This window comes from Lissotriton vulgaris, chromosome 6 (assembly GCF_964263255.1).
Source record: "Lissotriton vulgaris chromosome 6, aLisVul1.2, whole genome shotgun sequence".
Classification (NCBI taxonomy): Eukaryota; Metazoa; Chordata; class Amphibia; order Caudata; family Salamandridae; genus Lissotriton; species Lissotriton vulgaris.
The window spans coordinates 1,832,339,134-1,832,351,931 of NC_141694.1; the positions used below are offsets into that span (position 1 = coordinate 1,832,339,134).

The 12,798-nt window shown below is 50.6% G+C and overlaps 1 protein-coding gene across 3 annotated transcripts in view; it reads left to right on the forward strand.

The window, feature by feature from the left end:
• ASXL2 (ASXL transcriptional regulator 2) overlaps positions 1–12,798 on the forward strand; it is a 400,829-nt gene that overhangs the window by 333,842 nt on the left and 54,189 nt on the right. For all 3 annotated transcript variants that reach the window (XM_086928104.1, XM_086928105.1, XM_086928106.1), the window contains one exon: positions 9,744–9,891. In XM_086928104.1, the coding sequence (XP_086784230.1) occupies positions 9,744–9,891 (148 nt within the window). The remainder of the gene's footprint in view (positions 1–9,743; positions 9,892–12,798) is intronic.

Consider the following 12,798-nt stretch of genomic DNA (forward strand, 5'->3'; position numbering starts at 1 on the left):
ACCAATCCATTTCCAGGATATGGGTAGGGCGCGTGTGAATTTGCAGCACTACAAGAGGCAAACAGATTGTTCCAGGTAAGTAGGGTTTTCCATTTGCAGCATAGACTATGAACCTGCAGCCAGAGTCTTCACACGGTGTCTTACGAGCAGAGGCGGAAGATCCTGGACATTAGAATTAGGAACAGTTTATCCACGCTGTGCTTCCTGGCGGCCATGAACACCTATTTATTAGTGTTTGGTAGATGTGTGAATGGACGACCGTGTTGCTGCTTTAGGCATATCTGCTAATGAGATGTTTCATAGAAATGCCATTTCTTGCACATGGAATATGCTATAGGAGTGCAGTGCAGTGTGTGTTTGGCTTTGGGGGTTACACAGCTCCTGGGCATCTGAAAATCCATCTCACTAGGCAAGATAACATTTCCAAAATGTGTAGGGCAAATGCAACCAACAGTTATTTGGATTCCTGCGTATGGTCGACGCAGGGCCGGTTCTAGGGCAATCGGACCGCTGCAGCCGCAGCTAGCGATAAGCTAGGTGGGGGCTGTGTTTAGAAATACCATTGGTTTAACAAACAGCTGCTGCAGAGTCCCTTGTGTGTCCAGCAGTTTTCAGGCAACAATAAAAATGTCAAACTAATTCCGCTGATGAATTTTCCTGCTGGAGAGAGAGTGATCAGACTTTTGTCTAGTGGCAATCTTTGCTCATGTTAGAGTAGCACAGAGGGTTAATATGCCTGCTGCAAAGAACGCGTACCATGCAAATCACCAAACAGTATTTTATGTGGATCGCTCTGTAGGTTGCTGCTTTTGCCACAGAGGTCCTTTTGTTACTTGCAGTTCATTAGTTACAACCCTTAATATATCAAAGGAACTATGAACTGTCATCAAAGAGCTGCATGCAAACTGCATGGTACAGGTTAGAACGTTATGTTTTTCCCTAGTCTTTCATTATCCTAATGTTGCTAAAAAGGATTCAGGGTAGAAATACATTCTTATTAGTAGAACAAACCACTGTCGTATTTTTTTAATTCTGAGTTTGTGTTTCTCCAGAACAAACACTCTCAAAATATACTTCCTCCTAGTATCGGTGGCATATGGCTCCTACACCTTGTCACCCTCATTATCTCATGTAACATTTCCTATAGACTGATTCACACACGTATGATTCATTGGCCCTGTATAATGTGTGTGTGATGAAAAGTGCTCCAACACCATACACTGGTATGAGAGGCGCTATAAAACAAATTAAATGTATGTGAGCGAGGGGCTATGGAGAGATGATGGGCAGTGGGGGAGCGTGGTAGTGAGGGAATTTGTGAAGGAGGTTTTTAAAGGGGCGCCAACAAATCTTCTTGCCTTGGACGGCACCAGCGTTAAAACAACAGCTCTGGGGCTACGTAGTATATGAAGGACCTTATGACATCTAGAGCATGGAAAGCCCTCTATGAGGGGAACTGTGGCTGTGGGGGTCAAAGATAGTGAGTCAATGGATTGATTGATATGGAAAGATGACACCACTTTGGGTGGAAAACGAGGGCGAGTAAGCAGCTACTACCCCTAAAAGAGGCTGCATCAGATCTCTTTAGGAATATGATGTGATCTAGGCTTTGTAATACACCAATATCTTTTATTAACTTCTTTACCTGCTCCCTGTTACTGGAAGCATGGAGGGCCTACCTGGGTTTTACGACAAGTCTACTATCAAGGTTGTATGACACTACAACGCGGGCTATTACCACGCATGCCATTACTACGCTGTTTTTACAAAGCAAGTCGTTACAACGACTTGCGCTGTAAGTGCTGGATAGTGGAATAGTTTAATTTTGTATTCCAACTCCAGTCCACGTTACAGTAGGGAAGGTGTTGGAATAGAAAATTAAACTATTCCCTATCCAACTGCGCCCTCGAGCGCAAGTCGTTGTAATGACATGTGTTGTAAAAGCAGCGTAGTAATGGCAGCGCGTGGTAATGCCCGCGTTGTAAAGGCTGCTCACCACTATCAATATTGATGGTTGTCCCTTTACTATGACCTGCTCCGCGAATGGGTAATACTGCTCTCGGAGCAGAAAATACCAACTATTCTTCTCTACAAGTAATTCAGACACGGCCCTTATATTTTCATGTTACACTTCTTCATTTTTTGTAAAAAACGAAATTTTGCAGATTTATATAGCGCAAACTCGACCCGAAGGTATTGGAGCGCTTTACATGAGCACCCGTTACATTACACATTCAGGCACGGGGAGATTAAGTGATTTGACGCGACCCCGAGGCTCGAACCCTGGTTTCCAGCACAAAAGTCGGCAGTCTAGCCGGCGCACCACATCCTCTCCATTGTTGCCAAGGAGTTCTGATCTTTAAAGCAGCTTTGCAAAATAAAGAAAAACATATTTAGAATATTCTTATTTTTTAAATCTACTGCTATCAAATATTATATTTGTAATCTTCATTTAATTTTAGGATATTACCAAGCATTACCAGATAATCTGCTCCCGCTTCCGGGTTGGGTATTCTGTGCTAAGGCCTCAATCTGGGGCATGCTAGCCTGTAGGTGGGCATCTTTTCAGCCTTGTAGGTCGACTGATTAGAGCACAGACTAGACCGAAATCTGCCCTCTGCCCTGACTTGAGAAAGCCCGTCTCTGGCCATCACCTTAAACAAATATACTCAGAGTATTACTGGGAGGTATTTTCCCAGGGAAAGCAGCTTGGAAAGTTTAATACCATGTGGTTCTGCCCAGTTCCACTAGAGAAACATATATCTGGGGAAAAAACTGCCCAGGTTTATATCAAGACTGTATGTTCGCATTTTCCCACTGGTGATGTTTGCGCCCTATGTATCTGAATATAACTGTCCCGACTAATTCTAACCTTTTGTGGTGTCCTGGTCAAGGGCAGGCCTGGGGCCTTGAAAAGAAGGACACAGGACACACGTGTTGCAAATGGTGGTTAGTTGCTAACTGACCACGCCCCGCGTTCCCGGGCTCTTTATTTCCAAACCCACGTTCGTGCTCACGTAAGGGCCATACCACGGCCCCTTTACGCCAGAGGGGCGACACATTCCTGGACAGTGGGAGGGGGCGTGTGCTGCAGTGGTACACCCCACTGGCAGCAACACTACATTCCTCCTTTACCTAGGGATGAAATAAACACAACAGGAAAACAAAACATCAAAGTTCAAAAGTCTATGAGGTCAGCAAAACCGTGCTGTGAGGTTGACTGCGGAGTGCAAACAGAAGTCCACTCAAAGTCTCTGGACCAGCTGCTGCTCAAGTAGTGGCCAACATAACATTTCAAAGATAAACAAAGAGGAACAGTCTTACTTTAATCTCGGCGGGGTCAGCGATCTCGGTCAGCTCAACGCCAGCACTGTGCCACAAAGTCACGATACCTCTGGGAAGGTTTTGGACATGGACGCAGGCTGTATCTTGTTTGGCTCCGGCCTTCTCCTGCAGCCGGGAGTGGCTCATCTGCGTTCTCGCTGCCGTTGGCGTTGGACTCTTCATCTGTACTCTCCGTGGTTTGAGTAGTCGGGGTGGTGTCTTCTGCTCGAGCCGTCGCGGTGTCAGCCTCCGCTGGTCCCGATGGTGGCATCTGGGAAGTTGGGCGCCACTCATCCTGGTCAGAGTCCGGGTCCGGTACTTTCTTGAAAAATGAAACATTTCTTGTGACAGACTCCCCACTCCTGACAGCAGTGACCATGGTTCCTTTGATCTCGGTGACAGTCCACGGGTCTAGCTCAAAGGGCAGACGGAACTTGCCTCCGGGGTGGCGGTCTTTCACTAGAACCTTGTCCCCGACTTGTATCGGGCTGTCCGCCGCTCTTCTCCGCTTGGATGCTTCTTGGTTGGTTCTGGTGCGTTGCTCCATGGACCGGTTTCTCGGGTTTGGGGCGAGCTCCCATGCCGGGTGATGTGGGATGGTGTCTGCCATGACTCGGTTGAATGATAGTCGGCTCGGGGAGACCCCCGTGGTGCAATGTGGGGTCAGGCGGTATTCCCGGAGGAATTGGTAGATGGCTAACTCCAGGCACTGGCCATCAGCGATTGCAATTTGTATAGTTTTATTAAGTGTCCTCATTAGTCTCTCGACCTCGCCATTGGCTTGAGGCCATCTTGGCGTGATTCGTCTGTGTTTCACGTTTTGGCTCTGGAGGTAGTCCGTGAATTCGTTGCCATTGAATGGAGGGCCGTTGTCTGTGCGGACTTCCTTCATGAGGCCGTGGGTGGCAATTATTTTCTCAAATTTTGGTATCACCTCTGAGGCTGCTGTCGACGATATGATTTCCACTTCCGGGTAGCGGGAGAAGTCGTCCACCACAACTAGCATGTACTTGCCCCCAGGGAGACTGCCGAAGTCTGCACTCACCCGTACCCACGGGGATGTAGGGCCATCTTCGGTGGCCACAGGCGCTGGAGGATTGGGTAGGCTTGTAGCAAGACACACTGGACACCTATGGACCACTTCTTCGACTGCTCTGTCTAGCCCGGGGAACCACACCTTGCTCCGAAGCCTACTCTTGGATTTGACGATCCCTTGGTGCGATCCGTGTGCCAGTAGGGCGGCTTGGCGGGACAGGCTGCTGGGCAGTACCAGGCGGGGGCCTCTCAGGAGACATCCTTCTGTGGAGACCGACAGCTCATGTCGGACCAGGTACAGGGCTTTCAGGATGGCTTGGGCGTCCGGGGTGCGAAAAGACGCGGGGCTCTGGAGCGCCTTCCAGTCTCCGCACTCGACAGCTTGGATCGCAATCTGGAGGCAGTCATCGTCTTTGGTGGCTCTGGCAACTTCTTCTAGGGACATGGGACGTGGCTTGGACCTCTCGATGACTAGCCGAACGTATTCCTCAGTGGCTGCTGCCTCGGCGGCCTCTTCATCTGTGACGGGACGGGCGTGTCTGGACAGGTAGTCGGCAGGGTTACGTGTGCCGGGCCGATACTCCACGGAGAACTGGAATTCTTGCAGCTGCAACACCCATTTTTCAATCCTCGGGGGCGGTCGGGAGGACGAGCCTTGGAAGAGCGGAATGAGGGGTTTGTGGTCGGTGATGACTGAGAAAGGGTGGCCATAGAGGTAGATGTGGAAATGGCGGCACCCCCACAGAATGGAAATGGCCTCCCGCTCAATCTGAGAGTAGCGCTGTTCCGTAGGTGTGAGGGTACGGCTGGCGTATGCCACGGGGGCCCATTCTCCACACGACTGCCGTTGTGACAGGACGGCGCCCAGACCGGTGGGGCTGGCATCCACTAACAGTTGCGACTCGTTCCGTGGGTTGAAGTACGCCAGTGTCGTGTCGGCTGACAAAGCTGCTTTTGTGTTCTCGAAGGATTCTTGCTGCTCCGGGCCCCATTTCCAGGTGGTGTTTGACTTTGTGAGGTCGCGGAGTGGTCCCGTCAGGTCGGACAGGTCCTTTATGAAACGCCCGCAGTATGTCACCATGCCCAGGAAACTGCGGACTGCTGTTATGGAGGTGGGTGCCGGCGCATTGTGGATGTCTCTCACTTTGTCGGGGTCAGGTCCCACTCCTTGGTCGGAGAACTTGTATCCGAAAAAGCTTATGTCCTTTCACAGGAACTCGCATTTGGCCTTGTGGAGCGTCAGCCCTTTCTCTTGTAAACGGTTAAACACCGCTTGGAGCCGTCTGAGGTGTTCCTCCAGAGTCGGGGCATGCACCAGGATGTCGTCACTCACGTTTTTAGAACTCCGTCGAGGCCTTGGAGGACGGTGTGGATGATGTTCTGAAACACCTCGGCGGCGCTTGAGATGCCGAAGTTGAGCCTCGTGTACCTCCACAGGCCGGCATGTGTGGAGAAAGTCGTGATTGGGCGCGAGTCTGGGTGCAGCGGGATTTGATGGTACCCTGACCGCAGATCCATCTTGGAGAACCATTTAGACCCTGCGAGCTCCCCGATGATGTCGTCGATGGTTGGAGTCAGATGACGTTCTCTTTTGATGGCCAGGTTGGGGAGGCGCATATCCACACATATCCTCACTGCGTCGGGTTGCTTCGGCTTTTTGGCTACGACGATGGGGGATACCCACGGGGTGGGTCCAGTCACTCGCTCGATGATCCCCGCTTGCTCTAGCATCTTAAGTTCAGCTTCCACTTTGGGTCGTAGGTGGAACGCAATCCGCCTGTGTCGGAGGGCTACGGGGGCCACGGACTGGTCGATGTGGAGTCGGACGGGAGGGCCTCGTAGACACCCAATGCCTTCAAACAAAGAGGAGTGGTCTGTGACCAGGTGATCTAAACCTTGAGCCTGTACTGTGAGGGCAAAATGGATGAGACCAAGTTCACGTGCGGTCTTACAGCCGATGAGGAACCCTGAGCCTTCATGGGATACATAAATCTTGGTCTGCAGCTGCGTGGAGTTGTGAGATACGGTTGTTCGGAACACACCGCATAGGCGCAATGGGCGCCGAGTCCCGTAGGCGAAGACTTGCACTCTGGTGGGGTGAAGCGTGGGGGCATCCTCCAGGCACTGGTATACACTGGCTGCCATTAGGTTTATTGTCGCGCCGGTGTCGATGAGGGCTCTGACTGCTTGGCTGTGGACATGGACGGTGCACATTGGTTCATTAGACGATGTGGCCGCTAGGGTGTTGAGCATGCGTACCACGTGGACCGACGCAGCGTCTTCCTCGTCGTCGTCCATGTCACTGCTGTTGGACGTGTTTGGTAGTGGCGCTACCTGTCGCGCCTTTCTGGGCGGGCCGTTTTGCTTCTTCCGCTGCGTTGACAGACAGACGCTTGCGAAGTGATTGGCCTTCCCACATGCACTGCAGATTTTACCTTGGGCTGGGCAGGCTCCTTTGTGTGGGGCGGCGCCTCCACACCAAATGCATGAACGGTCGCGGGAGGGCTGGGACTGATGAGGTTGGTCCTTCCTCTGAGGCCTCGCTCGGTTGTCTGGACGTTGTGACTTGACTGCATACACTGGTTCCGTCTTGACCTTGACTGCCGGGCCTGGCTCCATGTGGGCCGCTCGGGCCTTGGAGAGTTCTTTAGAGCGTCCTAAAGCGAGGATGTCGCGCATGGGCATGGCGTCCGTTTCCAGCACTCTCTCTCTCAGTTTTAGAGATGAACACCCCTGTATGAATTGGGCGCGAATTTCGTCATCCGCGTCTGGGAGTCTGCACGTGCTGGCTAGCTTCTTCAAACGCGCGTAGAACACATCCACTGATTCTTCAGGGAGCTGGCGAGCTTGACGGAGCAGGAACCGTTCATAGTCTGCGCTAGTGAAAGGCTCGAAATATCTCGTGATGGCGTCTCGCAGGGTGGCGTAGGTGTGCGGCGGGTCTCCCTCTGTGATGTCTTTGGAGATATCATGAATGGCCTCCCCTCCTAGGTGTAGCAGCATGGCACGACGCCGCGCCACTGCGATATCTGCCGCGATGAAATAGTTCTCCAAACGTTCGACCCATTTGCGCCAGCGCGTAGCCTGCGAGGGGGGCGTTCCTGTGACAGAGAATGGCTCCAGGGGAGGTACAGTGGCCATGGTGGCTGAAGCAGGGCACTCTTAGCAGGCAAAAACGGAGGCTGCGTGGTTTCCACGATGCACAGGCGTGGAGATGAGGAATCAGCAGGGCGTCTGGGCCTTTCCAGGCAGGCAGGGGGGGCAGCTGTGGTCCTTCTACCCCTGTGGGACGAGGATGGCACTCAGGGACAGTACCCTGGCGTTATTCTGCTGGAAAACGTGAAGAGCTGGCAGGGGCCTGCAGGGCTGATGACACGCGAAATGCGTGGGAAGAGGCAGGGCCGGCGGGAGCGTTCAGCCGTGTGACGACCGCGCATGCGCGGGATCGCTGTGGAGGCCGCGCTAGGCCGGCAGATTGCAGCGTGAAGGCTGAGGCGCAGGGGGCCGCTGGGGGCCGATGGGCACACACTCGGGGTGCAGGGGGGCCGCCGGGGCCGAAGGGCGCACTGCTGCAGGTACCTGCTCGTGACACGCCGGTCACGTCGAGGGAGGCGGCAGACGGAGGACTCCGGAGGCAGGCGGGAGCCAAATCGGAGCTGCTGAAGGGCTGCGCAGGCCGCCGCCGATGTGCAAGCGGACCGCTTCCACTGCTGTGCGGACAGGGTGAGTCCGAGTGGCGCGGCCGGGGCAGATGAAACCCGGGCACCGGGTGTGGCGTTGCGAGCGGGTCGCTCGATGGGCTGCAGGGCAGCGGGGCGCCGAATGCAGGGCGCGCAGGTGCCAGGTGTAGAGCACGCGGTGGGGGTGAATCAGACCACCGCTCGTCGCCAATGTGGTGTCCTGGTCAAGGGCAGGCCTGGGGCCTTGAAAAGAAGGACACAGGACACACGTGTTGCAAATGGTGGTTAGTTGCTAACTGACCACGCCCCGCGTTCCCGGGCACTTTATTTCCAAACCCACGTTCGTGCTCACGTAAGGGCCATACCACGGCCCCTTTACGCCAGAGGGGCGACACATTCCTGGACAGTGGGAGGGGGCGTGTGCTGCAGTGGTACACCCCACTGGCAGCAACACTACACCTTTAAGTCCTATTTGTCCAGTGGTCAAAATTGCAAGTTGTGTCCAGTTTATCACACCCCACTGCTACTAGGTGCGATAAAGACTGCACTTCCAATGAAATTTCGGCTGGACAAACCTGGCAGAAATGTATTAGGGAAAAACGAACAGGTAATTTCCGTGCCAGGAAGATTTTGGGTAAGTAAGCACCAAAATTGGCATGTTATTCCCCATTACAGAGTAAAAAACTCGGAATAGGTGCAATTTATCACACCTGATAAATTCTGAACCCCAAGATGTCGAATTTTATTGGATGCAATAAACACCAACTACCTCTATCAGGCACTTTTATATAGACCCTATATCGCTATATATCCAACACAGTTTGAAGGAACTGTGTGCACAAAGTGCATCCATAAAACATGTAGCCAGTGTGTTTGCTCCTGCCTTGCCCAAATTGTTTACAAAAGGAATGCACGTTACTTTTAGATGCCTTGCCTGCAGCACATACCTTTGGATTTTAAAAGGAATGTTTTGTATTGGGACGCCTATTTTTATCCATTTAAAGCAAAATGGAGAGGTTGTGGTCTCATGGCTAGACTGCCGACTTTGGAGCTGGGGAACCAGGGTCGAGCCTCGGGGTCCCCTCCACATCCTGTGATTCTGGTCAAATCACTTAATCTCCCTGTACCTACAAAAAAATGAATGTGTCCTTGTGTAACATAACTGGTGCTTATGTAAAGCGCTCCAATACCTTTGGGTCGAGTTCGCTCTATATAAATCTGCAAAAAAAAAAAAAACACTTTCTAACTTAAGTAGACCAAAGTAAACTCAGTAACTTACTTTTGGGGACTTTTAAGAATGTGAATTGGCATGCCTGTAAAGATTATCACATTACAGGTAACTGATTCATCTGCCTGCTTACTTAGGACATCACTGTGGATGGGGGTGTTGAGGGAATGGCACGCAGTGGCGACGTGGCTGACGTCGAGGAGGGATTTAAAATCTAGCACGTTTCCCCAGCAGTTCTGTAATCTCAGTGTTTGGTTGTGCGGCACAGCATGAATGACGAGAAGCAGCGAAAGGGAAGCAAAGGGTGCAGCCCAGTGCAAAACAAGAAAAAGACAGTGTGCCCTGGGGGCTGGGTGGACGTAGGATCTGTCTGCAGCATGGTTTAGCTCCGGCTGTCTGGAGCCCTTCTGGTTTGTATTTGTTGCAGCTTACACTGTTGATTCTTACTCCACATTCTTCTCCTCTTTCCTCTGCAGGCCTTGAAGCAGCAACAACAGCAGAAGAAGCAACAGCAACAGCAGCAGCAGCAACAACAAAGCAAAGCAGGCATGCCTGTCTCCTCAAACCAGCACATCCTACTGAAGACCGTCAAGGCGGCCAGTGAGCCGGCACCAACAAAGACGGGTAATCTACACGCAGGAGTGGGAAAAACTGCTTCTACTTTGGCTTTGCCAGCTATATGTCAGATGTGTTGTAAACTAAGAATTCGCTCAATCAGTAGGTTTCAGTCAGTCGGTGGATTTGTAGAGCGCTTCTGGACACCATTGAGGGTGTCCAGGCGCTGGCAGGGTCCTGTTGATTAGCCATATAGCTGCAGCGGTTTACTAAAAACCTCCAGGCAGAGACAGGATTGTTCTTGGGAAGTCCTATTTCCTTCTGAGTCTCCTGGTGACGACTCCCAAAAGAGCAGGGCTTACGCCATCTCTCTGTTCCACTGGTTGCCATAGAGACTGGTCTGCAGACAGGCCGCGAGCTAGTCTCGCTGCACCTACAGTAAATGGCAGAGCATGCAAACTTCAGCTAATGGAAAACCAAACGACATTACTCATTCTGTACAACGTGCTGAAGAAGTTGTGGAAACAAAACTGGCGATTCTGCTGCCTGGCTTTGCTAGGAGGTCAGATTTCAGATAAACCGCGTAACACGTTGGCCGTTTGCGTGTAGCGCAATATAATGGATGCACCTGTAAAAGTCTGTGTGACTGCTGGTGTTTTTACAAACAGAGTGACATTTCTCAGCCATTTATTGGGAGAAAACGGAGCTGTGTTTTGACTGCCTTCTCATGGCGCAATCCATAAATATTTTAGGAGAGTTCACTGCTCAGAAATTAGTTTGCTTGCATTGATAGGTAAAAACGTAATATAAACATAAAAAAACATATTTACCTTAAGTAAGCAATAGAGAGTATTTATATGGCAGACAATGGACACTTTAAAATGCATTGGCTGTTGGTGTATTCATATCTCATTGTGTATTGTGATTGCAAATCTGGTATAAATATCAATATTCAGCTTTTTAATGAATGTGCTCTGCAGTTTGTTGGAAACAAGCCTTCGGTTGTTGAACACTCCAGGAATGAACAGGAGACATGGCACATCAACGGAGATGTTTTCTTCCCAGCAAACTGGCCTGGGATACATGGCCTCCTTCTCTGGAAGACAGTTGGCCACAAACCTTGCAGGTTTCATGTCCAAATAAAAATATCTGAGGACTGCCATGACTGTGACTATGAATGGCGGATAGTGGTGGACAGTACAGGAAAATAACAAATTAACCTTGATAGGATAGGAAATGCCACAGCCAGCTAGAGGCACATGTTGTACATCACAGGAGATGGGCGGGCAAGTGCTTGGTTTAAATTATTCGATCATAAAGTAAAAGTGGACTCCCCACATGCTATAGAGTCATACCTTTGAAGAACGTATAATGTAAACTCTATAATTAGTCCAAGTGCTAAATGACAGGTTTTCTTTTGAGAATTGAGTGACTTTCTTTACTTGACGCGCTCATCTCTGTGCTGATCTTCGAAGGGCGGTCCTGTCATGCCACAAGTTTCTTAGCGCATGGGATGCTGTTCCAGATCCTGGGGGCATGACCAGAGAAGGCTTGCCTCCTGTGTTTTTTATCGTCTTGCAAAGTGTGTTCTCCAGTCTGGTGATAGTCGGGCTCCTGGCGTGCACTGTGTGCCAGAAGTGGCTGGTTTGTTTGCTGGGTAGGCCGGGATCTTGTTGTTGAGGGCTTCATACGTGACTCAGTTGGTGTTGAAGATGATCCTGGCTGGAAAGGCTCAGCGGTGTAGGTCTTTTAATGAACCCTCGATAAGCCATACCTTTCGCTGGTGATCCAGTGGTATCTGGGATACCATCGAGTCCGTTGTTGCCTCCATACAGATGGGAGAGGACTGAGGCTCCACACACCTGAAAGAACTGTAGTGCCAGGGATCTCAACATGTCTGAACTTTCATCAGAATATCCGGTGCGCCCCTAGATGAATGCTCTAATTGCCGCTCCCTCAGGGTAGCTTTTCTTCCAGACCAGGGTTTTCCATTCTCCCACACAACTTTCACATTTTGTCTCAGGAGCTACACTCTTCTGGGAGCCCCTCATCAGTGTCTTGTAAACTGTCTATATTGCCCTTTCCTCAGCCCATCAGCCAATGCCCTGTTTTCCAGGTGCAAGCAGTCTGGCATAGTCATGTCAACTCTTGTGTGTCTGTATGGCATGTTCAAGTTGCGAGTATCAAAAAAATGAATCTTTAAAGTCTTACTCCGTTTGCAGCTAGTTGGATCTTTTCATGCAGTAATGTTCCCAGACGTCCTTTACCATCACTTATTGCGTCCCATCGCCTGAACACTTGGAGGCAATACTCAGATGAGACACCCGTAAAGGGATGCAGCTTATCCCCCGGAGGGGCGGACAAGCAACAGACCTGGGTTTGTCTTCAGGCAAAACACAGACAAGGGTGAAGCTTCAGTGGTGTCTGAGGCACAGGACTAGTTGTTGGTTCAAGGATACGGAAGCCTTAATGGTCTTTAACTGTGTAGGGAACTAATATCTTCTGCAACCTGTCCTGGCAGAGGAGGAAGTTCGTACTGCCTGGGTCTGCATGCAAACCACATGTATGCCCAAACATCATACACACCCATAGGGGAGGTAACGGCTGCAGATGTAGTAGACGTGAACGCTTTTTACCCGCAGTTGGTCTGTGGATATCTTTGCATAGTGTACTGTTCAAAAGGCCTGTGACTCTCACTAGAATGTATAATACAAAGAGACAAGGAAACCCACATAGAATTGGTCAGGGACCTTTGGGTAATTGAACTCTTTCTAAAGACCGTGGTCCCCAGACAGACAATAAGTTATAGTCAATAAATATAGACCCAATCAGTGCTATATTGTAGACATTTGTCCAGCCGGACAGATATTTAATATTCAATCAATTCAATATTCAATTAAATATTTACAGTAAATAAACACAGAGCGCATTTAGTGGGACACAAGCCTGCATCCAACTTTAGCAAGGAAGACGTAC